We start from the raw sequence: 24,414 nt of genomic DNA on the forward strand, positions 1-24,414 counted from the left end.
TCCTCTGGCAATTGGGAGGGAGGGATGGACAATGCCATTTCTCTCTCCCCCAGCCCTGCAGGGCCAGGAGTCCTGTGGTCTGGGGGTGCAGACCCACGCCCATTGTGGGGCCTCAGCCAAGGAGCCGCCAGTCATTCGAGGCTGGAGTTTGCGCCATAGTTTGCAGAGCACGGACCGGTTTGTCTCTAGCCCTGGCCTGCTGGGAACGGAGGGTCCCTGCAAAGCTGCACCTGGCAAGGAGCAGGATGCAGCCAAGGGAGCAATGGAGTCCTGCCTGGGGCAATGCCCGGCTCCAGGGCTGTCTGCTCTCCTCCTGGACTCTGCCATCACCCCCGGAGCGGACGGGGACGCTGCTGCTGGTGACCTGACTTCCCCAGTGAGCTGCCCAGTTCCCGTCCACACCAGCAAAGGGGGGCGCGCACCACCCGCCAGGCTAGGAGTGGGGGTGGGGGGTGCGCTTGCTGTCCGGGGCTGGAGGTGTGTGGTAACGAAGTACAGGGAAGCTCTAAGTACAAGGTCTCAGAGGGGCCATGCAAGAATAAGCCAGCCTGGCCCTTCCCACCCCATATACCAGCCTTATCTCAACAGCAGGGCCTAAATGCAGGGGGCAAAGGCAAAAGGTGGCCAGCAGGGAGGAGGGGAGAGAGCGAGGCAAGGCCTTGGGAGCAGCGAGCCTGGAAAGCTTGTCTGGGAGGCCGGGTGCGCTGTCGTGGAAGCGGGTTCTGCCGCAGTGGGCAAGCCGCAAGGACGTGGTGTGTTTGCTAACGGGGGTAGTGAGGTGCCCGGCCTCCTGGCTCTTACCGAGGAGCTGACCGAGCGCCTCCTGGTACGACCCGCGCTCGCAAGCGGCAGGCACGCTGCGGGCTCCCGAACCCGTTCGGTCCAGGGCTCTGCCGAGCACACAGGCCTCCACGGTGGGGCAAGCGCCTGCCCGGAGGCGGCTGGTGTTCGCTCCGCCGGTGGTGCCCGCTGCCACTGAAGATCGGGCGGGCGGACAGCGCCTTGCCTTCGCACAGGGCAAAGCTGATTTTCCGAACCCCTCCTGCGCCGGGGCAGCCCGGGGCGCCTTGCAAATCGCGTCTTTCCTGGGCGAGCGCTCTGCGCCGGGGCGAGCCGGGTATTCAATCCGCCCGCGAAGCCAGGAAGGGGGCTATTGGATTCCGGAGGCCATTGTTAGCCCGGGCTCTGGTAACACAACCTGGCTGGGTTGGCTTCCCTCCGGCAGATACAGTAGCGCGCCTGCCCCTGAAATGTGAACCCGGAGAATTACCGGAGAGGGGAGCGGCAGCTGGGAGCTGCGTGAAGACGCCCTCCGAAGAGCCACCCGTATGCCAAGGCCCCACGCTGCTCCTCATGAGAGGTGGCAGCCCCCCGGCCCGGTGCAGTCCTCTCCTTCTGCTGAGCCCTGCCGGGGGTGAAAGAGCTGCCAGGACAGGTAGGAGTGTGGCTTTCTGCACCCGGGGGCTCTTGCGTGCCTGCCACCCAGGCTAGGGATGGGCAGCAGAGACCAGCCGCTGGGGGTCGCCTCCCTGGGTTGCCTGTGTCTCCCAGGCCTCAGATGCTCCCCACATGCTCCCCAGGGCACTCTGCTGGGACCCCCTCTTTAGAGCCCCTTTTCCTGCCCAGTGGGGCTCCAATCTGCAGCTGCAGGGTCCCAGGGCACCGCTGCACGGCTCTGCCGCGCACCCCCACCTGCCTGCCTCTCTGCTCCCCAGGCCAGGCAAGCCCTGCAGACTTCTGGCCCCGGCTGTGGGTCCAGTCTGCCTTGTGCCTAGTGTAGGACTCGGCAGGGCTGGCAGCTCCTGGCTCTGTCTTGACCCCCCAAATTATCCTGCAAAGGGGAGACTCCGGAGGGTGCAGCTCTCATGCCGGATGTCACAGAAGCAAGACCCTTCCTGTCCTCCATGCCCGGCACTATCTGCGCCCCAAAGCCCGGGCAGGGAGGAGCGGCCAGCCCCACGGGAATGCAGGAGCCTGCCTTCCCCAGCCCGGCCTGTGGGATTAACCCTCCCCTGACCAGTGTGGGGTGCACAAGCCTTCTCAGCGCCAGCCCTTCGGCAGGGGCTACTCCCCCCCCGGCTGCTCTGCCCTGGGGCGCCCCACTTCTCCGCCCCACGCTCTGGCCAGAAAGCCTGTGTTCTTTGCCCGCTCTGCTTCGGGCTGAGTTGGAGCAGCTGGGGTCTTGCCTCACGGTCCAGAGCAGCTGGGGCCCTACTAGCTCGACCATCTGAGTCTCACCTGCCCCGCTTCAGCAGAGCTGGGGTCACCCCTGGCTGCCAGGTCACCCCAGCACAGCTTGGATCCTGCCTGGCTGGCGGCTCCTGACCCAAAGCAGCTCTTTTCTCCCCCGTGCCATTGCTGGCCTGGCCTTTCATCCATGCCCAGGCTGCTCTCTGCAGCTCTTCTCCAAGTCTCTGACCCTCTCTCCTGCCCCTCCCCAGCATGTCTGAGTCCCTCGGCAGGGACAGCGCGGAGGACACGGAGCCTGGAGCTGAGGCTGACCCCGCCCCTCCCAGCCAAGGCGGCCCTAAGATCGACTGCGTCATCTGCTATTCCTCCTACAACCTGTCCAGCAGGCTCCCGCGCCGGCTCTATTGTGGCCACACCTTCTGCCAGGCCTGCCTCAAGCGCCTGGACACCGTAGCCAACGAGCAGCGGTGGATCCCCTGCCCGCAGTGCCGCCAGAGCACGCCCACGCCCCGCGGCGGCATCGCCATGCTCGACCTGGACCTGGCCACCTTCCTGGCGGTGAAGGCCGAGAAGGATCAGCCCCGGGCGGCCGGCCGGCCGGAGTCCGACTCCTCCTTCAAAGCGCCCTCCAAAGAGACGCCGGTCACCCAGCAGCCCGTGGGGCTCTGTCAGGACACGGTGCCCCAGCCGCAGTTCCCCCGAAGCCGCTGCTGCGGCCAGTGTGTGTGCTGCGGGGCCGTGGCAGCCTTTGAGGGCTAGCCAGGCCGCGCCCGGCTCGCAGGGGTGAAGAGAGACTCCATCGTGGCTGGGCAGGGAGCAGGCCGGGTCTCTGAGGGCAGGCTGCCCCGCTGCAGCCCCTGGCTCTGTCGCCCCTGGGGAGGGGGAGTCATCGAGCCCTGTCGACTCCCTGGGCCTGGAGCCTGCAGACTTCTCAGCCACCTGGCTCATCCCACGGGGCCGTGGCTCCCTGGTGGGCCCTCCTCGTTCCAGCCTGCCTCTGCTCTCCTGAGAGAGATGGACCCTGGCCCGTCTCCCTGCCGGTTAGCCTGCCCGGGCTGTGGGTGGCCCAGGGGTGCGACTGAACCCACAGAAACACCCACAGCAGCTGGGCCCAGCCTGCCACGCAGGGAACCCGGCCCTCGGGGTCAGAGCCACTGAAACGTGGCCTGGCCAAACCTGAGACCCTTGCGATGCCTGGAGCAGGAAGGTGGGCCCAGCCCCACAGCTGCCCTGTGGGGGGAGTGCGGGATGGGGTGCCCAGGCGCACGGCTGGGACGCAGGTGGCTGGGCCAGGCAGTTTCCTTCGTGGGTGGCAGGGCGAGGCGGAGCGGGCGCAGGCAGAGGGGTGCACCCCTTCAAACAGGAGGCGACGCCTTGTCTGTGGCTTGGGGGGAACATCCTCCCCACAGAAGCCAAAAAGGGGAATGCAGAGCAGAGGAGCCTGGGCCACGGGCCGGGTGCACGGCCTAAGCCTGAACCAAGGGCCAGGAACCCACGGCAGCTCGGTGCCTGAGCCCGGCACGGTTCTGGTGAAAGCACCAGGCCCGACATCTGGATGTAAATATATTGCGGCAAGTGCGGCTACATCTGAGAGGGGGCGATGCTGGGCGTGCGTGAAGTGTTATGTGCCCCAAATGCCTTGGGGCCAGTGGGGGCCAGCAGGCGGGCACTGTCCCATCCATAGGATGTTTCATCCAACCGCCCCAGGCCCGGCGCTTTGAGGGACTCCTGGGGCACTAGACGGACTGGGGGGGGGGTCTAGTGAGGGGCCTGGCCCCTCACTAGCAAAGAACAAGCCCCCCACCCTCACTCATCGGCAGCAGCGGCAGGATGCACAGTGACCCGGCTCCAGCCACACTGCTTTGGGGAGGGGACTTGGGAGAAGGGGGGGGAACCCCCCTGCACTCACCGGCGGCCGGAAGTGGAGCGACACGGCTTGGGTCCTTGGAGTGGAGCAGTTTGGGGCTGGGCAGCTCCGTTTCCTGCCGCCATCACTGGTGAGTGTGGGCAGGCCCTGACCTCTGCAACCAGCATCGTGTGCACTGCTAGTCCCCGGGCCATGTTGCTTGGGGAAGAGATGGAGGGACAGAGGAGGAGTGGGGGATAGAGTTGGGGTGCAGTGGGGGCAGGAAGAGGGGGCTAAGGGTGGCACAGAGAGGAGTCACGTGGGGGGGCAGTCACGTGGCGGATGCACCCCTTGTGTCGCTCCCCAGCAGTCACCCCTAGTCCAGGACGGGTTGATCACATAATGAACAGGGGGGTTTTATCCACGATCTCAGGCTGCAGGCGAGGTAACAAGCAGATGTCGTAAAACATTGTTTCTCAACCTTTTTTTATAAAGTACCCCTTTAAAAAAAAATTAGAAGTACCCCCGGTACCTACAGTTTTCAGACACACACAATTTTTTTCTACCATCGCAACACATTTGTTTAAACAACTTAATTGTAGCCGGGCGGGTGATGAAATTTTTGGGGATAAAAAGTACAAAAATAATAAAGCGCTGGAAAACGTAACACAAACATTCTGTTTTCTCCAGTGTTCAGTTGTGTTGACGCACCCCCAGACTTCTCTCGAGTGCCCCTCAGGGAACTCGTCCCACTGGTTGAGAAATGCCCAGGGTGCTGGGGCGCTGTTTGGCTGTCTGGAAATGGGGGGCAGCGTACTAGCCGTAACCCTTGGTGGGGCCATGGGGGCAGCAGACTGGGACGGGACGCTGGTTCTGTGTCTTGATGGCAAGAAACCCGCCCATTGTCCGGGTCCCTCTGTCGCCGAACAGGGCTTGTGCGCCTTCTCTATGAGTAGCATTGGGGTCTGCTGACGCAGCCGGCCGCACTGGCTGCTCGCGCCAATAACAGCGGAGCTGCAAGGCCAGAGCCCGGAGCAGCCTAACCTGTAATAGCACAGCAAGGGCCCTGCAGCCTCCTACACCTAACAACCGGCCTAGCTCAGGCGGACGCCGACGCCCCCACGACATGGCAACAATGTTCGGTCTCTGCTGAGCAGGACTCACACTGGGGCCTGCCGGAGCGGTTCTGCCCCTCACTGGCAGCACCCTCGGGTATCCAGCGCTCGTACACACTCGTGTGTTCTGCACACAGTGCACGTGGTGTCCACGCACCCCTGGGACCTCCGCCTCGCGGGCTGGGGGGTGCGTGCGCCAGGACAACTCCCCTTTCTCTTGGACGGCTGCGCCCAGCGGTTTGGCAATACAAAGAGGAGCCCCCCCAGCCCCTTTGAAACAGGCCCAGATATTCCTGCAGGCGGAGCATGACCGAGCAAACGCTCGAAGCGTCTACACGCACGCTAGCGCCGCTGCCCGAGGTGACAGTCCTGGGGCGTATAGTGCTGGCCTGGCACAGCTGCCGGTAGAAGACCAGAGGAGGAGGGCGCCGCTGGAGGAGCAAGCAGGCTGGGGACAGGACGTCCTGCCCACACGCTGGTGAGATGCTGCCTGGGGACAGCGCCCAGAGACGGGCCGACAGAGCCGGGAGGCAGGGGCCCAGGGCAGCGGAGGAGTCTCCCGCCTGCTTCAAGGGTCCTTAGCTGGCCCGGCGCAGGGCGTGGGCCTGGCCTCCCCTCGCAGCGCTGAAGGGCGGAGGAACCCGCGTGGGTCCTAGCGCCCCGGGGGGAAGCGGGGAACCAGCTGCCCCAGCAGAAGGGCGTCGTGCCGGTACGAGCCGCGTGCCTGTGACCAGCGGGGCGAGCTGGGGGCGGAGGGGTGGGACCCAGCCCCCGCCCTCGGTGGCACATTTCATTCCTGGGTCGGTTCGGTGGGAAAGGCCCCTCGGCCCCCAGGCAGGCGCGTTGGGGGCCCAGTTAGCAGCACGGAGGGGGGGCGGGGGGGGGCTGGCGGGCGGGGGGGGGGCTAGCGCACGGCTTGCACCGTGAGCCTGGCCAGGCTGGGCTCATGAGGTAACGTCGGCCCCTCGCGGCTCGTCACGGCCAGGGCCCGGGGCTGCTCTGGCGGCTGGGGGGCAGCGCTGGGGGTGGCCTGCAGAGGCCCCACAATGCTCGGGGGGAGGAGTGGGAAGCAGGCGAGCGCCGTGGGCGGGTGAGGGCGCAGGTACGTGGGTGTGTGTGGGGGGGGGAGAGGGTTTGGGCGGGTGAGGGGGCGTCCCAGGGGGGTCTGGGCGGGTGAGGGGGCATCCCAGGTGTGGGGGAGGGTCTGGGTGGGTGAGGGGGCGTCTCGGGGGGGGAAGGTCTGGGCAGGTGAGGGGCGTGTCCCAGACGTGGGGGAGGGTCTGGGCGGGTGAGGGGTGTCCCAGGCATGGGGAGGGTCTGGGCGGGTGAGGGGTGTCCCGGGGGGGTTCTGGGCAGGTGAGGGGTGTCCCAGGCATGGGGGAGGGTCTGGGCGGGTGAGGGGCGTCCCGGGGGGGGGTCTGGGCGGGTGAGGGGTGTCCCGGGGGGGGGGGGTCTGGGCGGGTGAGGGGGCGTCCCAGGCATGGGGGAGAGTCTGGGTGGGTGAGGGGGCGTCCAGGCATAGGGGAGGGTCTGGGTGGGTGAGGGGGCGTCCCAGGCGTGGGAGAGGGTCTGGGCGGGTGAGGGGGCGTCCCGGGAGGGAGGGTCTGGGCGGGTGAGGGGGCATCCCGGGGGGGGGTCTGGGCGGGTGAGGGGGCGTCCCAGGCGTGGGGGAGGGTCTGGGCGGGTGAGGGGATGTCCCAGGCATAGGGGAGGGTCTGGGCGGGTGAGGGGGCGTCCCGGGGGGGGGTCTGGGCGGGTGAGGGGGCGTCCCGGGGGGGGGTCTGGGCGGGTGAAGGGGGTTCCGGGGGGGGGTCTGGGCAGGTGAAGGCGGTTCCGGGGGGGGTCTGGGTGGGTGAGGGGTGTCCCGGGGGGGGTCTGGGCGGGTGAGGGGTGTCCCAGGCATGGGGGAGGGTCTGGGCGGGTGAGGGGCGTCCGGGGGGTTCTGGGTGGGTGAGGGGTGTCCCAGGCATGGGGAGGTCTGGGCGGGTGAGGGGCGTCCTGGGGGGGTCTGGGCGGGTGAGGGTGTCCCAGGCATGGGGGAGGGTCTGGGCGGGTGAGGGGCGTCCCGGGGGGGGGTCTGGGCGGGTGAGGGGCGTCCCGGGGGGGTCTGGGCGGGTGAGGGGTGTCCCAGGCATGGGGGAGGGTCTGGGCGGGTGAGGGGTGTCCCGGGGGGGGGTCTGGGCGGGTGAGGGGCGTCCCGGGGGGGTCTAGGCGGGTGAAGGGGGTTCCGGGGGTGTCCCAGGCATTGGGGAGGGTCTGGGCGGGTGAGGGGTGTCCCGGGGGGGGGGTCTGGGCGGGTGAGGGGCGTCCCGGGGGGGGTCTGGGCGGGTGAGGGGTGCACCCTGGTGGCAGGGGGCCCTGGGCAGGTGACTGTGCTTTGATTCCAGCCGGACGCAGGCGTTGCCATGGGGAGGCCTGGCTGGTGTTGGCGCCCGGCTGTCTGCCTGCCCTGGCGCTGTCCCTGGCCAGCTGGGGTGAGGAACTGGGGGGCCGTAGGAGGGGTGGGGCTGGGGACTGAGTCTGCCCTGCCGATGGCTGCGGGTCCCGCGTGGCGGCCTGTGCCCCTCCCTGCTCTCCGAGGAGCCAGCCCGGGGGGAGGGCTCCTGGTCCTGCCCCAGCCCGTTTCGTTCAGCCCCCCTCGGGCCTCACCCCGGGAGCCCCCTGCCCGGGTATCTGCCTGGCAGAGGCCCCCGCGCGCCCTGCGCACGGCATCAGCGGAGCCGCCCGGGGAGCCTCCGGATCGAACCAGCAGCCTCTGCTCCGGCTCGGACGGGAGTTTCTCTGCCCCCCTCGTGGCAGCCCCGAGCCCCTGCCCTGGCCTGGTCTCCGCTGCCAGCCCCTGCCTGCAGCGTCTGGGCCCCTGGGGGAGCGAGGGGGCCGGGGCCCGTGAGGCGGAGGCTCCGTGTTGGGTCGCAAGCCCTCCCCTTTCTCTTGCTGTCCTGCAGGGTGGGGGCTGTGCCCCTCCGGCTGGGTGCCATACGGGGCCTCGCTTTGCCTCTTCGTCCCCGCCCGGGGGCCTGGCCGTTCCTGGAGCCAGGCCAGGGCCTTCTGCCAGGCGCGACGGGCAGAGTTAATTGTCATCAGGGATCACAAGAAGCAGGTACGGGCTGAGCCCCGGGGCACGTGCCAGGAGGCAGGCGTGGGCAGGTGCCCCCGGCACCGAGGGAGGGAGGACAGGCAGAGATCGGGATCAGAGAGGGGACCCGCTCCACAGGGTTAATCTGGGGTTAGTCCGCGTTGGGGAGGGGCTGCAGGCTCGGTTCCTAAGGCCCAGCTGCTAAGTCGGCTGGCGTCCGAGCCCCCCGGCAGGGTTAGACTCAGGGCTCGGACGAGTGGGGGACAGGGCTTATATCACAGGTGCCCAGTGACTCACCCGGCCCAACCCGAATACGGGGGCCTGCTGCATTGCTGGGCTGCCCCACCCTGTCTCTTCCCCTCCCCCCGCAGCAGGCCAGGGCATGGGGCACGTTCCCAGCACCTGCCCGACTCGCTGGCCTTTCTAGCTTCCTTCCCCTTGGTCTCTGCTGGGCAGATGTTCCTGGCGGAGCTCACGGACGGCGGAGGGGGGCCTGGCTCTCAGTACTGGATGGGGCTGGCCCGGCTGGCGGGAGAGGCGGAGCTCACCTGGGTGGATGGCGTGCCAATTTCAAAGAGCTGGTACAGGTAGGCGACGGCGTCTCCCTGCTGGGTCCTCGAGCAGCCTTAGGCCACTGCTCAGCCGGGGGTCGGGGCACTGCAGAGCCGCTGCTCCCCCGGGTGCAGCAGATGGAGCAAATGGCTGTGTCCCTGGGAAAGGCGTGTTGGGAAGGAAGGGGCGGGCTGGCTTGTTTGCCACCTCCCCAGTAGCTCAGACAGCCCCTGCGGGGCCCGGGCATGGGGAGAGTCCCGACGCTCCGGGCCCATAGCTCCTAGCAGCAGCCTGGCCCGGAGCAGGGGCCTTTGGGGATCTCCAGGGGGACGGGCCAAGGACTGCAGGGCAGGGCTGGAGCAGGAGGGTTGGCGGAACTGGCGCGGCTGCAGTGCGGCCTCTGTGCTGGGGCAGAGCCACTGGGGCAGCTGGGCTCCCAGCTCGTCCAAACGGGCCTTCGGGCCACAGGGCTGTACTGCAGTGCCTAAGCTCACTGTCCTCCCCGAGCCAGGCCGAGAACCCAGGAGCACCTGGCTGGTGTCTCCCAGGGCGTGTCCTCCCCGTGACGTGGCTGGTCTAGAAGACAGGAGGCCCCCTCCTCGTGGCTGTGCAGTCCAAACCTTGCGGATGGTCCCTGTGCTTGGAGCCTTTGGCTGCAAGGGAGGGAATTGTTCTTCCCACTTTTCCTTTCCAAACCCCTGGGTTTTAATTCACCCGCGGGGAGCGCCCTCCGAACCCTCGCTCTCTGCCCCCTCCAGGGCAACGTGCTGCCCAGTACCGGAGCCCTGCGTGTCGGCTGGTGGCACGTGACGCACACGGGCAGCGGAGGCGGAGGGGGTGGCCCAGGTGTGCTATTGGCCCTGGAGCTCTGTTTGGGGCCATGTGACGTAGTGGGGGGCTGTCTACTCTAGTGGCCTTAGGCCCACTCTGGTGGGGCGTTCGCTGGTCGCTAGGCTTGGGCGGTGGCTGACCCCTACTGGCCTCTGTCTGTAAGCACGGCCCAGCGGGGGGGCGCCCCTGAGGGCCCTCATGTCTCCTAGACATGACCAGGGAAGGGCTTTGGACAAAGGACGGGTGTGGCGTGGGGAGGGGGCAGGGAGAGCGTGGGGAAGCGTGGAGGAAGCAGACTAACCAGTGTAGGGGGCTCAGGGGCCTATAACCCCCTTCTCCCAAGGGAACTAGGGCTGTCGGCCCATCCTCTTCCGCCTGCATCGGTCCTATGCTGGGCTGAGCCTCGGAGCAGCAATATACCCTCTCTATTCTACTGGCGAGTCACAGCTGGCCGCAGACGGGGGTGCAGGGTCGGGGCTCCCCGACGCGCTGTCACGGGCCGTCGCTCCGCTCTGCTTTCTGTGAGCAGCTCCGGGGGCACCTGCCTTTCCCACTGATAACAAAATGGGGGGGCGGGGAGAAGCCTTTTCTCTTCTGGTTTGTGCACGTTCCCTGCTTGGTCGGGAGTTCTCAGCCATCTGAGCCGTGTCCTCTTGTTCCTCCACTGCCTCTAGTTCGGCCTAACCCCCCTCTGGGATTTCGGTGCCTTTTGTCTCCAGGAACTGGCTGTGGAGCCACCCCAAGGACAAGCACTGTGTGCAGCTGGTGGGCTTCTACCTCAGCCAGTGGAGAGACTGGGACTGCGACCACAGCTGCTCCTTCATCTGCGAGATGCCCGCTGCAGGTGGGGGGCGCCCGGCTGGTCAGAGGCACCCTCCGGGGAATATTCCCAGCGGACAGGTGGAGGGCTCTGGGGTCCCTGCAGCCCTGGAGCCATGTGCCTACTCGGAAGAGCTGACGCATGACTTTGGGGGACAAGAGGCTTTCTCTCCAGAGCCACGGCTGTAGCGGGACAGACAGATGGACAAAACTGGGGAAGCCCCGCTTCTGTCATGCCGCGTGTGTGCGGACAGCTTCAGGGAGCCTTTCGGACCCCCAAAGGGCCCACACGGACGGACAGACAGCGCTTTGTGGAACCCTGTCGGGAGCCACAGATGCAGCCAGAGGGCCAGCGCTTCGGGGGCCTGGCCTGGGGCTGTGGGGAGAGCAGGGCCGGGATGGGCTGGGGAAGGCCCATGGGGACAGGTGCTCCTGCAGGCCTTGGTTAGTGTCTGATCCTTCTCTCCTAGACGCCTTCCCTGGCTCCGTGAGGCTGGCGCGTTTCCGCTCCCACTGCTATGCCTTCCACTTCCCGGCCCCGTGGGGAATGCGGACCTGGCCCCAAGCGCTGGCCTTTTGCCAGCAGTGGGGGGGGAGCTTGGCAAGTGTCGGAGATGAGGAGGAGAATGCCTTTCTGGCTGGTAAGGGGCCCCAGTGCCGCGAGAGCCCGGTGAAGGAAGGTCTCCGTGGGCCAGCAGCAGAGGGAGCTGGACTCTGGAAGTCTCCGGGTTTGTCTGAATGGGGGGCCCAGCAGCCGTTCCACACAAGCTCCCCATGGACACCCCATTTTGCACCGGGAGTCCTGTGTGCGCGTTGGCTTCGTCTGCCGCCAAAGTGGCTTAGGCTGGCCTGCCCCCTTGGGTGCGTCTACACGGCAGTCAGTATTCCCGCTGCGCCGGTCTCTGGCATCGCCAGTGGCTGAGAGCTCTGTGCAGCTGGCAGCAGGGTGGGGTACGGCTCGGCCCCACGGGGAGGCTGTGGCGCTGATGGGTGCTGGGCTGGCCCTCACGTGCCCCAGCTTCATTCCCCATGTCCGGGCAAGTTGCTTAGAGCCAGATTGGCAAAGGTATTCGGGCACCTACCGGTGCAGAGCTGAGCCCGGTTGCCATCCGAGCTGCACCTTTCGGTGCCTAAATACCAGGGGAAACCTGGGCCTGGGCCTGTCCCGGCGATTCCAGCCCTGCTCCGCTCAGACAGGTTGGGGTTGGGAGAGGCTCTGTCCTGGGGTACCCAGCACGCGTGGCATTCAGTGGCGGCTGTGGGCATTGCGTGTCCCCTAGATGCCGCCCCTGCAGACGGCTGGCACATGTGGATTGGGCTGCAGTTCAGCAGGGCGTGGCGATGGAGCGACTCCTCGGAGCCTGTCTTCTTCAAGTGGCATCGCCGTACGTGTTCCGCCACGGGCTCTCCCGGGGCTCTCCCGAGCAAACCGGAAAACGTCTGTCAGCCGGGCCGGGCCGGCCCTCCTCCTCTGCCGAGGAAGAGATGCCCCACGCCTGGCTCTTCCACTCCTGCCCTGCCCCCAAAGCTCCAGAGAGACCCCTCAGCCAGAACCCGCAGCCCCTGGCTGCTTTAAGCCAGGACATGCCCCTTGCCCCATGACAGTTTTGGGATAAGAGCACCCCTCCAGGAAGGGCTACGACAGGCTCACCCAACCCACCTTTGCCAGGGCCCAGAGCAAGGCTCATCCCACGCTCCCCCCCCCCCCCAGCTCCTGCTACTGCTCAGGTTCTCTGGAGTCTGGACCGAGGCCGCTGGGCAGAGGAGTCCGCAGTCCCCAGCAAATGGAGTTTCTCTCTTCTCTCCAAGCAGCCGTGGCTAATTTGCCGGCCGGTGTGCAGTGATGTCTCTCCACCCGTCCGACCTTTCTCGACACGGGACATGGGAGCCCCGAGGCTGCGACACACGGCCCCATGCCGAAGCCACCGGCTTCTTCTGCAAATCCAGCCATGGTGAGGTGACCGGAGTGCACAAAGGGGCTGACTTGTGGGCCCCATTTTACCTCCCCGGCACATTTGGGCCTGGGGTCAGGTGTCCACTGGGTGCCAGCCGCGTGGGGTGACGTGTCCGGGGTGTGCAGAGAAAACAGGCAATCCGGACGGGGGGTTTCTCATAGCAGGGAAAGCTGAGGATGCCAGAACTCTGCTGCTGAGCACTGGGCCACGAGTTCAGGGCACGGCTGTTGGCCAGCAATCACGGGATCTGTACAGGGCAATTCAGGGGAACATAGGACCAGAGGGCCGGGGTGCCATGGGGCAGGGGGCTAGAGGGGCTGTAGCCCCCACCCCTACCCACCCTAGCCCCAGATACAGCTCTTCATGCAGCCCAGCCGGAGTGTGACATGGGCCGAATCTGGCAGCTGGGAGCAGCACGAGCTTTGCGGTAGGGAGTTTGTTTCGACGCAGAGGCGGGGGGATTAAGATACCGAAGGCTTGTGAGCGCTGCCGGGTTCTGCAGGCCCAGGAGTGCAGCCGAGGGCGGGCGCACGTGGTTTAGAGCGGAGGTCGAGGGGGCGAGCTGCACTTCAGTCTTTACCTTTCTTTAAGCTAAAACCCAAACCGCCCGATTTCACTCCAACAAACGGCCAGGCAGGACGAGCTCTGGGAGCGCAGAGGTTGCAGGCTGGAGCCCGGCAAAGCAGAGAGGGGCTCCCCAGTTCATGGCACCCAGTGTAGCGTGTCTGGAGACCTGCCCTCTGGACGGGTGGTGGAGGGTGTGTCCTCAGTGCAAGGAGGCCCTGGCCCTCAGGGGCCGTGTCCGGGCTTGGGAGACCAGGGTGGCTGAACTGGAGCTGCTAAGGGAGGCCGAGATGAGGCTTTCAATGGTTGCCGGAGCACTGCGTGGCACGGTGCAGGCACGGTGGCTCTGAGAGCCGGGGGGAGGGGAGGGGTGGCATGGCATGTCCGGGCGATGCCCCGCCCCTTTTGCCTGAGGCCCCGCCTCTTTCAGGGGCGCAGAGCCGCTCCCCACACCTCGCCCAGCTCCCCTGTTTAAGGCTGAGCGTGTCCTGTGAGTGACCGGCCAGACGATTTCAGCTGCGGTGTTGCTAGAGCCCAGCGGGTCTAACGTTTGTCTCTTCTAAACTCGGCCAGAGAGGGAGAGCTGGAGAGGCTGAGGCCAGGGGAGAGCCTCCCAATGCAGCCCAGCCCAGCGTGTGCTTTCTTGCCAGGTTCCTGCGGGCCCCCCGCTCCCGTGGAGTTCCCCCTCCCCGGCGGGATGGGCCCGTATGCCACAGCCGATGTCGTTTTCTCCATGCCCTGCCATGCCGTGGGCACCGTGGTGCTGACAAAGGCCTCCAGCCGGGCGGTGCTCCTCCAGCTGCGCCTGGAGTCCAACGCCACCCATGTGTACGGCAGCCTGGCTGCTGAATTCCCCGGGGCGTCCCTGCAGCAGGAGCTGGCTCCGGTGCCCTTTTCCGCTGGGCAGAGCACATGGGGCTTCATCACCCTCCCGGCTGGTGTGATCGGCTTCTTCAACCACCAGGAGCATTTCCGCGTGGCCAGCGAGCGGCCCGTCTCCTTCGCCAGCCTGGGCGCCTTGCTGGTCTCCGGGGTGGCCGTGGTTAACGCGTCTCTGGGTGAGCGCCTGTGCTGGGGGCCGGGGGAGGCAGGGAAACCCGGGCTCCTTGGCCCCAGGCAGACCTGCGGGCTGTGCCCAGGGAATTGCTGGGCTCTGCTCACTTCCTAGGGACCAGGTGTAGCAGCGCAGATGCACCACTGCCGCGAGCCCGGGTCGGCTGGGTGGGGACTGTCCGGCCCCTGGCGCCGAGGGATACGGAGACTTTCACCTCCCAGCCTGGCCGGACGCAGGGCAGGGAGCAGAGTGCCAGAGGCAAACTGCCCCTCTCGCTGCTCCAGGGCAGGTTGGAGGTAGGGTTACCAGATGGGTTTCAAAAAAATACCAGACACACATGATCTCAGACTGGGGGCGGGGGCAGCGGGGGGCTGGCCAGGAGGGGGTTGGGAGGAGCAGGGCTGGCCAGGAGGGTGTTGGGAGGAGCTGGGCTGGCTGGGGGATGTCGGGGGGTGGGGGTGGGGAGGAATGGCTGGGGGGAGCAGAGCTGGCCGGGGGGAACTGGCTGGCAAGGAGTGGAGCTGTCCGGGAAGGGGTTGGGGGGAGCAGGGCTGGCTGGGAGGGGGTCGGGAGGAGCGGGGCTGGCTGGGGGGGAACCAGCTGGCAGGGAGCGCGGGGCTGGCCGGGGAAGATGGGGGGGCGGCACTGGCTGGTGGGGAGCAGGACTGGCTGGGAGGAGGTCAGGGGGAGCAGGCGGGGGGGGGAACCAGCTGGTGGGGAGCGGGGCTGGCGCATGCAGATCCCAGGATGCTGCCCATCCTGCACTAGGTGCCGAAGGACAGTGCTCCAGGAAGTGCCCTGGCAGAGAACAGGAGGCTGGGTTTTGTCCTGGCTGGGGGAACGGGGGGCTTGGTTTTGTCCTGGCTGAGGGGACGGGGCTGGGTTTTGTCCTGGCTGGGGGGCTGGGTTTTGTCCTGGCTGAGGGGACGGGGGGCTGGGTTTTGTCCTGGCTGGGGGAACGGGGGGCTGGGTTTTGTCCTGGCTGAGGGGACGGGGGGCTGGGTTTTGTCCTGGCTGGGGGGCTGGGTTTTGTCCTGGCTGGGGGGACGGGGGCTGGGTTTTGTCCTGGCTGGGGGGACGAGGGCTGGGTTTTGTCCTGGCTGGGGGGACGGGGGCTGGGTTTTGTCCTGGCTGGGGGGCTGGGTTTTGTCCTGGCTGAGGGGACGGGGGGCTGGGTTTTGTCCTGGCTGGGGGGCTGGGTTTTGTCCTGGCTGAGGGGACGGGGGGCTGGGTTTTGTCCTGGCTGGGGGAACGGGGGGCTGGGTTTTGTCCTGGCTGAGGGGACGGGGGGCTGGGTTTTGTCCTGGCTGGGGGGCTGGGTTTTGTCCTGGCTGGGGGGACGGGGGCTGGGTTTTGTCCTGGCTGGGGGGACGAGGGCTGGGTTTTGTCCTGGCTGGGGGGATGAGGGCTGGGTTTTGTCCTGGCTGCGGGGACGGGGGCTGGGTTTTGTCCTGGCTGGGGGGACGGGGGGGCTGGGTTTTGTCCTGGCTGGGGGGACGGGGGCTGGGTTTTGTCCTGGCTGGGGGGACGAGGGCTGGGTTTTGTCCTGGCTGCGGGGACGGGGGCTGGGTTTTGTCCTGGCTGGGGGGACGGGGGGCTGGGTTTTGTCCTGGCTGGGGGGACGGGGCTGGGTTTTGTCCTGGCTGGGGGGACGGGGGGCTGGGTTTTGTCCTGGCTGGGGGGACGGGGCTGGGTTTTGTCCTGGCTGGGGGGACGGGGGCTGGGTTTTGTCCTGGCTGGGGGGACGAGGGCTGGGTTTTGTCCTGGCTGGGGGGACGGGGCTGGGTTTTGTCCTGGCTGGGGGACGAGGGCTGGGTTTTGTCCTGGCTGCGGGGACGGGGGCTGGGTTTTGTCCTGGCTGGGGGGACGGGGGGGCTGGGTTTTGTCCTGGCTGGGGGGACGGGGGGCTGGGTTTTGTCCTGGCTCCTGCACATGCAGATTGGTGACCCAAACCCGAGTCCCGGCTGAGGAGCTGAGTCCTGCCCGCGAGGCAGCCTGTGTGGGCTCGCGCCTGCTGGTCCCGTACTGCTGGTGACAGGTGGGCTAATTCCCTGGCACTGTGGGGCCCCCCCCTCCTGTTCTCTGCCAGGGCATTCCTGGGGCACTGCCCTTCGGCTCTGCTCGGCTGTGGGGCGCAGCGTGCGGGGCTGGGGGTCGGTGCCTGCCGTGCGCAGGAGCCCAGACGCGGTGACTGCCTCTGCGCGTGTCACTCCGGTTGGGGGCCGGCCGAGCCTGTGGGATCTGGAGCCAGCGGCGATACACAAGGGAAGCCTGGGCCGTCCCCCTTCCCAGCCTCGGTTTCATGGCTGCCCTTTGCATCCTCACTAGAGTACGGGGCGTCGTCGACCCTGCGTCTCCCCGGCGGCGACCCCGCCCTGGGCAGCAGCGTGCGGCTGGAGAACGCCGTCACCCGCTACCTGCGCAGCTTCACCCTGGGCCTGTGGCTCCAAAGCCCCTTTGCCTCTGCCGGCAGGATGTGCCTCCTCAGCTACGTGCTGAGAGCCAGGCCAGCCGAGCTCGCGCTCTCCCTCTTGGCTCCCGCGGGCCTGGAGGTTTGGCTCAAAGGGTGAGTGCAGTCCCTCGGCACCACGGGGTGGCTTTGTGCGGGGCCGGGGCTAGGCAAGGTGTGGGGGGGTGTCTGCTTCCCTCTGCGGGATGGGACGTGGGGGGCTTCTCAGAGTTAGCCAGGGGGCCGGCCTTTCCCCTCTCGCAGCCATTCCATGCCCTTGTGTGGGATCAGTGCCAGGTAGACTGGCCTCTAACTACTCCGCTCAAGCTATTTTCCCTGGTAAAATACAGGCACAGCCGTCCGTCTCTTCCCCTTCTGGAAATTCCACATTTGTCCAAGGCTGTTTGAACAGGAACATCAATGCGCCTAAGCCAGCTCTTTTAAAACTCTTGAGTTTCCTGACTGCTGAGCGTAGCATGTTTGAACTGATGCTGTTTAAAGCCGCGCGCGCTGCCTTTGGGAATGAAACTATTTCACCCTCCAGAGACGCACGGTTGGAGACTTGCGCCTTGCCGCGTCATGGCAGACAAGATTGCTGAGTCCGTCTCAGAACGGCCCTGCACTGCTTGTAGACTCCCTACTGCTCCAGACAGATTCAAAAAATCTGCTTGTCCTTAACTTGGGTGGCCATAGACTCGCCGCTGAGCCTTCCACGTGCGTTTCTTCCTATTGCAATCGGGGCCAAGGGCCAGTGGCGAAAGAGTTGATGGGCCCTGCCCTGCTGGGAGCTAGGCCCGAGGGGCAGCTGGAAAGGGGGACTCATTTGGGCGTCTGCTCAACCTTCAATCCCCCATTGCCTCTCTTTGCAGGGCTGTGATGCTGAGGGGCACCGCGGGCCTTCTCCTAGACGGGTCCTGGCACCATCTCGCCATTGCTATCTCCAGTGACCCCGCCGCCAGCCCCTACCTGGTGCTCATCGACGGGGAGCCCTGGGAGCCAGACTTCGCAGCCAGCGCCCGGTTTCTGCAGAGGGGCCTGGTAGCAGGAGGGGAGTTGACCCTCGGATGCCGGGAGGCCGTGGATGAAGGTGAGCTGGGCGGCGGCCGGGTTCTGACAAACGTCTCTTGGGACCGAAAAGGAGACCGGCGCCTGGGTGGGACCCTCCGTCCCGGGGGAGCAGCTCTCGGTGCCCGTGCCTGGGCAGTGCCCGGTCCCTCCAGCCCGGCACTGAGTTGTGTGGGTCTGAGCTCACCTACCCACTGCAACCCCGGCTCCTCGCCTGCCCCAAGCAGCCCAGAGCCGAGAGCAAGCGGGAGGGGGTTGGGTAGTGTCTGCCCTCTGCGGGTACCACCTTTGCACCCGCCGCCTGACACGCGCAGCTGTGGGGCAGAGCTCTCTGCCTGCAGGCTGCCCAGCTGAGGGGCGCGCTCCCGTGCCGCCTGCCCGCTGCAGCAAGCTGAGCCCTGGCACCGGCGGGCACGGGCGCACAAATGGGGTGGCTGCAAACTCGCAAGCACGGTTAAGTGCAAGTGTGTGTGTTGGCTCTGCACTGTGGTGGGGTGTGCGTGGTTGTGGGTGTGTTGTTTGTGATGTAGCCGCTGGTGGTGGTTTTGTGTATGAGGTGCTGCGGTGTGTGTGTTGTGTGTGTTGTGCGTCGGATGCAGCGAGTTGTTGTTACTGGGGGAATGTGATGGGGTGTGTGTGATTGTGATGGCGCGTTGGGGGTCCCCCGTCTCCTGCACCCCGAAATGGCACAAACAGACTGCACCAGCCGGTGGAATAGAGGAAGTTTATTGCCTATCCAGGATACAGCACAGCACAGATGGAATCTGGTCACAGAGCTGGGCTAGGATGCCTCAGGCCCCCTTGAGATGGGGGGAGACTGGGCCCCTAAACTCCAGCCCCTTTCCCTAGGCTGTCTCCTCCATGCTCCCAGACAGCAACTAACTAACCCTCTTCCAGCCCTGCCCCCCAGCCAGGGCAGCATTCCCCCTTCCTTTGTTCCTCTCCATGGGGGGTGTCTGGCCCTACTCGTTTGCATAGTGACTCATCCTGTTTTGCTGGGTCGTGGTACCCACGGCAGCCAGTGGGGGTTACCCCAGAGCCAGCAGCATAGAAACCAGCCAGGTACCCCCACTACGTCACAGTGGTAAAGCCTTGTGTCTGCATAGCAAGGTGTGTTGGTGTATGCTGAATGTACAGGTGTGTGTGTGTGTCCACGTGGAGAAGCTGGTTTGTGTTTTGATATGGCGTGTGGGGGAGAGTTGCAGTGTGAGTATGGCTACGTCTACACTACAAAGAAAAGTCGGAAAAAGATACACACATCGTGGGTCGCAATTTGCATAGCATTTTCCCACTTTTCTTTCGCAAGAGGCTTTTCCAAAATGTGGTGCGTCCACACGGCGCCAAATTTCAGAAAAACCTGCTCGGTCGAGCCGTCCCTTCGTCCTCGGACAGCAAGGCTACAGGGATGGCGAAAGAACGCGTCCGCTTTTCCACATTTTTTTCAGAAAAGCAGATTCATTCCTTGCATGCGGCGTTGCCTTATCCCAGAAAAGTGCTGTGTGTGTTGGGGACACAACCCCCGTGTGTGCTGTGGTGGTGGGGAGTGTGTGTGTGTGTGTGTGTGTGTGTGCTGCTGTGTTTGTGTTGTGTGTTGGAGGGATAGAGCCCCTGTATTTACCGCAGACACATTCACTTCTCTCACCCCCAGGCTTGATTTCTTTCCGGGTTGCTAATCCTGAGGCAGCTGCTTTGTGTTGGCATAGCGGAGGGGGGACCCACCGGCCGTTTCATCTGCATGGCCTGTGGACCTGCCCTTCGGGGGGAGGGGAGGAGGATAGAAAACACGGGAGCTGAAGTTCGGACCGTTCCCCCCCCCGTTTGTACTAGCGCCCCCTGGGGGCTGTACTGGTGGTGGTGACAGTGGGAACAGCCTCCAAAGCAGCGGGGTGGCGGCGGGGAGTTGCAGAGCTCAGCCAGGGGCATTTCTCCTCTTTACTTCCTCTCCCCTCAGCACGGGGCAGGTGACCTGCCCCCTCCCCGGTCGGGCATGGGCACCACCGCTGCCCGGGGCCTGTCCCACGAGGGTGGTGAGGTGCCTGCGCCCCTCCCCCCCAGGCACCTGAGCTCACGGCGTGGGTCTGGCCTTGCAGGGGGCTCGGCCCTGGGCAGCCCGTACGCGGGGGAGCTGCGTGAGGTGAACCTGTGGGACCGAGCCCTCCCCAGACTCTCTGCCAAGCAGCTGGCAGCCGCCGGAGAGAAATGGAAGTTCCCTGGGAACGTGGTGAGCTGGAGCCAGTTGACGGAGGCGAGGTCTGGAGCCGTGGAGCTCAGCACGGCCCGCCCCAGGGCAGGTAAGGAGCCGCGGGCACAGCTGCCCCAGCCCGTCGGCAGAGCCCGCAGCTCCCGGAGCTGGGAAGAGGAGGTTGCCCGTGGCAGGAGGCGCACGTGGCCTGTCCGGTATGGCCCCCGACCCTTCTGCCTGGCCCCCCGGGCGCCGGGCTTCACTGTCTGTCTCCCTGGCTGCCAGAGCGGCCGTTTCGGAGCCTGGGGGCGGGGCTGCAAGTCGGGGCGCTCCAGGGGTCTGCCCCCGGCTCAGGCCTGGGGGGGCGAGGTGGGGGAGTGGCCTGGAGTCGCGAGCAGAGTCCCCAGCGTGGTGCTCCGGGTCCCAGGAACGTGGCCTTGCTGGGTGGCCCCCGGGGCGCTGGTATAACTGGGCCGATGACGCCAAACGGCTCCTGTGGAGAGCAGGTCGCTGTGGGGCTGGGGCTGCCCAGGCCCGTGGGGGGAGCTGCTGCAGGCCAGGAGAGGAAGGAGGCAGGTACAGAGGGGCACTGAGACAGCTGCAGCGACCTGCCCAGGACGCACCAGGGGCCTGGGAGAGCCGGGAGTCGGTTCCAGTCGCATCTCAGGCCAGCCCAGTGCGCCGGGGGCCGGCCTGGGGAGCCAGCACATCCCTGTGGCAGGGCGGGGCCGTGCCAGGCTAGGAGCGTCTCCCAGAGCCGGTCCCGGTTCCCTGCCCTTGGGGGTGGACGGGGATGCTGGAGCCCGCGGCAGCCGGGCCTGGGCACCGGCCTTACCCCAGCCTCCCCCACCAGTGCTGCCCCCGCATGGGTCGCAGGGAGCTTTGGGGCATGTCCCATGATGCTGTGCGCTGCAGTGAGCTGAGCACCTCCCTGATCCTCGCCCAGTGCATTGTGGGACAGCACTGGTGGCCTCGCTAGACTGCATCCCCACTGCAAAGTGTGTGTGGGGGGGTGGGGGGGCTGCAGCTGCCAGTGGTATCCCGGCATTAGCCCCTGCCCTGGGCTGGGTGGGTTCGCTTTGATTGCAGCCCCCCCACGCTCTGCTGGGAGGGGGTGGATAGACCCACAGGGGGCAAAACACCAATGAGGTGTCCCCAAAGCAGCCCCCTGGGAGTTGAAGGGCTACTTGGATCACCCATGGCCCCAGGGCTCTGACTGGATATCTATGGAACTACCAGCAGGTGGATTTGAAAGGGGGATCTCAGGGGCTTAATGGAGGCACATTTACAGCTTGAGCTATAGAGCCAGCTGGCCCCCAGCTGGGGCTGTCGAGCTCCCTTGTTCTTACCTCTGGCTGGCTGTGGCCTAAGTGCCACTCCAGGGGCCAGTGACCCGCCCTAGGGGTGTGGGCTACACGTGTGTGCGAGCGTGTGCGCGCCCCGTCTCTGCCCTGGCTGCGGGGCGCCCTCGCACAAGGGCCTTACCCCAGCCTGCTCTGCTTCCCCAGCTGCCGGCTTCGTGTGGCTCGGCTCGCTCCGGCTGGCGGGACGCCCCTCGGTCCTGTGCGCGGACCCGGCGCGTGCCCTGCCCTACGTGGCGCCTGCTGTGGAGCGCTGCCCCGAGGGCTCCCTCTGGGGCCTGCAGCTGGATGGCCGACTCCGCAGCCTGGCGGCACCGTCCTCCTGCCTGCTGGTAAAGGGGGCGCAGGCCGGGCAGCTGGCTGGCTGTGGGGCGCCAGGCTGATCGCGGGTCTGGTCCTGGTTAACGCCAAGGGAGCCCCTCTCGCCGGCTCAGGCGGGAGACCTGGGTCTCCGGCGGCCTGGCAGACGGCACAGCCCGCTCCGGGGCGGCAGGGCGCTGCGCGGTGGCTGCGCCTGCGGACCCAGCCCCACAGCCACGTTGGAGCCTGGCCAGCTCCCCTCTCCTGGGCTGTCCCCCCTCCCGAGCGAGGGCGCAGCCTGGCGGATACACGGCACCTCCTGTGGCCGGGGGTTGCTGCACGTCAGCCCCGCGGTGGGGGAGGGGTCCCTGGCCGGTGGGCGGGAGGCCGTGCGCCCCCTCCGGGCGGTTGGCAAGCCCCGCTGCTTGGGGGCATGCTGGGAGCGAGCCTACAGCCCGGGTGGGGGGCTCCAGAGATGCTCTGCCCTGGCTCCTTCCCGCGGGAGAGCCCTCTCCCCGCTTCGCGGCTGATCCTGTGTCTGCCCCCAGGTGGGGCTGGACGGCGTCTCGCTCGGGTGCAGCCCCGACTGCTCGGCCGATGGGCGGAGCTCCTTCCGCCTGCTGCCGGACCAGCGGCTGCAGAGCCTGCGCGCCGGCTACTGCGTCTTTCAGAAAGCCCGGAGCCCCGGGCTGCGCCTGCAGCCGTGCACCGCCCGGGCCCTGCACTTCGCCCTCCATGAAGGTGATGGTGGCAATGCCCTTCGCACGGGCACCACCCAGCGCCCCGCCCCCAAGTGCCTGCTGGGGGGTCCGGCCCATCTGCAGCGACTGACTCAGCAAGAGCCCTGGGTGTTCTGGCTGGGAGTAAGGCCAGGCCAGGAGGGGGCCACCCCCTGCCCTGCCCTGGGGCTAAGCCGGACGGGTCCTGGCTAGAGGGGGCCCTCGCTTGGAACCCTGCCCCACTTCCAGGGGTCCAGCCCGCTCTGACCAGGCCTTCGCAGGCGACGCCCCACACGCCCGGCGCTGGGCTGGGTCGTGGGCGCGCTGGGAGCACGCAGCCCAGGGTGGGAATCCCCTGTCGGTCTCTCTCCCAGCTGGCTCCCCGCAGCAGGGCAGGGCCCCTGCTCTCTCCGCTGCTTCCCGGCGGGGCTGCAGGAGCCCCAGGGAGAGCAGGGCAGGGGCTGACTGGCTCTGGACAGCCCCGGGGAGAGCAGGGCAGGGGCTGACTGGCTCTGGACAGCCCCGGGGAGAGCAGGGCAGGGGCTGACTGGCTCTGGACAGCCCCGGGGAGAGCAGGGCAGGGGCTGACTGGCTCTGGACAGCCCCGGGGAGAGCAGGGCAGGGGCTGACTGGCTCTGGACAGCCCCGGGGAGAGCAGGGCAGGGGCTGACTGGCTCTGGACAGCCCCGGGGAGAGCAGGGCAGGGGCTGACTGGCTCTGGACAGCCCCGGGGAGAGCAGGGCAGGGGCTGACTGGCTCTGGACAGCCCCGGGGAGAGCAGGGCAGGGGCTGACTGGCTCTGGACAGCCCCTGGGAGAGGGGAAGCAGCCAGCTCCTGGGGCAGGCTAGGGTAGCCTGGGGGCTGCTCTAACTTCCTCCAACTGGTTGTTTTCCCCAGTGCACCCTGGCCCTCCCCTCGCCTGTGCCTACAGCCGCGGGCACAGCGGGTCCCACTCTGGCCAGGCGTTTCCTTTTTAAGCCTGGCCTGGATGTCCCACCCGTTTTGGCAGAACCGAGCTTTTGTGCAGTGAGGGGGGCTCTGGGGCAGTGCCAGCGGGGGGGGGGGCACGCAGCTCCCTCCGGCTGCCCTGGGCAGGGCCAGGCCCGTTGCCATGGAGTGAGCGGGTCCCTCCCCCCCAGCACACGGGTCCGGCACGCACGGGAGCTGAGGGGGGCCGTGGCAAGGGGCGGGTGGGCAGTCGGGAGCCCGGCTGGAGTCTCCCAGCCAGGGGAGCCCCAGCAGGGCCCAGGTGTCCGGCCCTGCCTCTCTCTGGGCACCGGTGGGAGCAGGCGCTGAGCGGGGTGCCCCCGCCTGGGGACGGGGGCTGGGGTCAGTTAGGGAAATGGTCGGCCAGGCAGGGGGAGGTGGCGGGTCCCGGTGCAGGGACGTGGCTCCTTTCCTGGCATCAGGGCAGCGCGAGGGGAGCTGGGGCCCTGCTGCCTGCGCCCCCAGTGACCGCGCTTCTCTCCCGCCAGACGTGCACTGCCCCCCGGGCCAGGGCTGGCGCGCCAGGGCCCGGAAATGCCTCCGGGTGGTGGCGGGCGCCGCCCTGGGATGGGCGCAGGCCTTGCAGTACTGCCAGCGGTTCCGGAGCGGGAGCCTCCTCACGCTGAGCGGCCCAGAGGATCTGGTGAGCTCCCTCTGCCCCAGGACGGGGGGCGCAGACGCCAGCCTAGGGGTTCCCACTTTGCTTCTCATGACCATGCCACGGAATGGGACCGGGGTGGGGCTGGGGATGGAGCCTTGGGGTGCAGGAGGGGGCTCCGGCTTTGGGGGGGCAGGGCTGGGGCAGGAGGGGCCCACCTCGACCGGCTCCGGTCAGTGGTGCAGTGGGGGGGGGGAGGGTTAAGGCAGCTTCCTGCCTCTCCTGGCCCTGCAGGCCACGCTGCCCCCAGAAGCAGCCGGCAGCATGTTCCCAGCCAGTGGGAGTGCGGGGCTAGTGCTCGGGGCAGGGGCGGTGCACGGAGCCCTGGACGCTCCCCCCGCCTAGGAGCCGGGCCTGTCGGCAGCTGCTTCTGGGGTGCAGCACAATCTGCGGTCCCGGGACAGGCAGGGAGCTGCCTTAACGCCCCCGCACTGGTCACCTGATCCCCAGCAGCCATGAGCCCCAGGGCCTGACGTCCCACCCCCCAGCGCCTCGTTTGAAACCCGCGGGCTGGAGGGGACGGACACCGGGCTCTAGGCTGCCCCGTGCCAAGGGCGCTAATCCGCCAGCTCACCGGTGTGCAGCCGTGGCACCGCCAGGGGAGCTGGCGTTGGAACACAGTGTGCAGGGCAGCCTGGCAACCCCCGGCGCGCGCTGTAACTCGCCCGTGGCAGCCGGTTCACTCGAGTT

At 67.1% G+C, this 24,414-nt stretch overlaps 2 protein-coding genes across 7 annotated transcripts in view; both read left to right on the forward strand.

The window, feature by feature from the left end:
* The first annotated feature begins 2,442 nt into the window (after nucleotides 1-2,442).
* Nucleotides 2,443-2,949, forward strand: RNF224 (ring finger protein 224). Its single transcript, XM_075906028.1, has one exon. The coding sequence runs from the start codon at nucleotides 2,443-2,445 to the stop codon at nucleotides 2,947-2,949; it is 507 nt and encodes a 168-aa protein (XP_075762143.1).
* Nucleotides 2,950-5,546: 2,597 nt separating this feature from the next.
* LOC112547246 (uncharacterized) overlaps nucleotides 5,547-24,414 on the forward strand; it is a 41,764-nt gene continuing 22,896 nt past the window's right edge. Inside the window, exons 1-15 of one of the 6 annotated variants that reach the window (XM_075905645.1) lie at nucleotides 5,547-5,629; nucleotides 7,539-7,625; nucleotides 8,097-8,251; nucleotides 8,684-8,814; nucleotides 10,330-10,454; nucleotides 10,900-11,070; nucleotides 11,710-11,814; nucleotides 12,242-12,381; nucleotides 13,599-14,006; nucleotides 16,331-16,568; nucleotides 17,321-17,538; nucleotides 19,607-19,807; nucleotides 21,207-21,391; nucleotides 21,908-22,100; nucleotides 23,555-23,709. In XM_075905645.1, coding sequence (XP_075761760.1) covers nucleotides 12,273-12,381; nucleotides 13,599-14,006; nucleotides 16,331-16,568; nucleotides 17,321-17,538; nucleotides 19,607-19,807; nucleotides 21,207-21,391; nucleotides 21,908-22,100; nucleotides 23,555-23,709 — 1,707 coding nt within the window. In that variant the 5' untranslated portion in view covers nucleotides 5,547-5,629; nucleotides 7,539-7,625; nucleotides 8,097-8,251; ... (3 more) ...; nucleotides 11,710-11,814; nucleotides 12,242-12,272. Of the gene's footprint in view, nucleotides 5,630-5,680; nucleotides 5,861-7,484; nucleotides 7,626-8,096; nucleotides 8,252-8,683; nucleotides 8,815-10,329; nucleotides 10,455-10,899; nucleotides 11,071-11,709; nucleotides 11,815-12,238; nucleotides 12,382-13,598; nucleotides 14,007-16,330; nucleotides 16,569-17,320; nucleotides 17,539-19,606; nucleotides 19,808-21,206; nucleotides 21,392-21,907; nucleotides 22,101-23,554; nucleotides 23,710-24,414 lie in introns of those variants that run through there. The other 5 variants (XM_075905644.1, XM_075905648.1, XM_075905646.1 and 2 more) reach the window with 5 other exon arrangements.

Source organism: Pelodiscus sinensis, chromosome 22 (genome assembly GCF_049634645.1).
Source record: "Pelodiscus sinensis isolate JC-2024 chromosome 22, ASM4963464v1, whole genome shotgun sequence".
Classification (NCBI taxonomy): domain Eukaryota; kingdom Metazoa; phylum Chordata; order Testudines; family Trionychidae; genus Pelodiscus; species Pelodiscus sinensis.

Coding starts and splice junctions, on each gene's coding strand:
- RNF224 (XM_075906028.1), top strand. CDS start 2,443: ATGTCTGAGTCCCTCGGCAGGGACAGCGCGGAGGACACGGAGCCTGGA.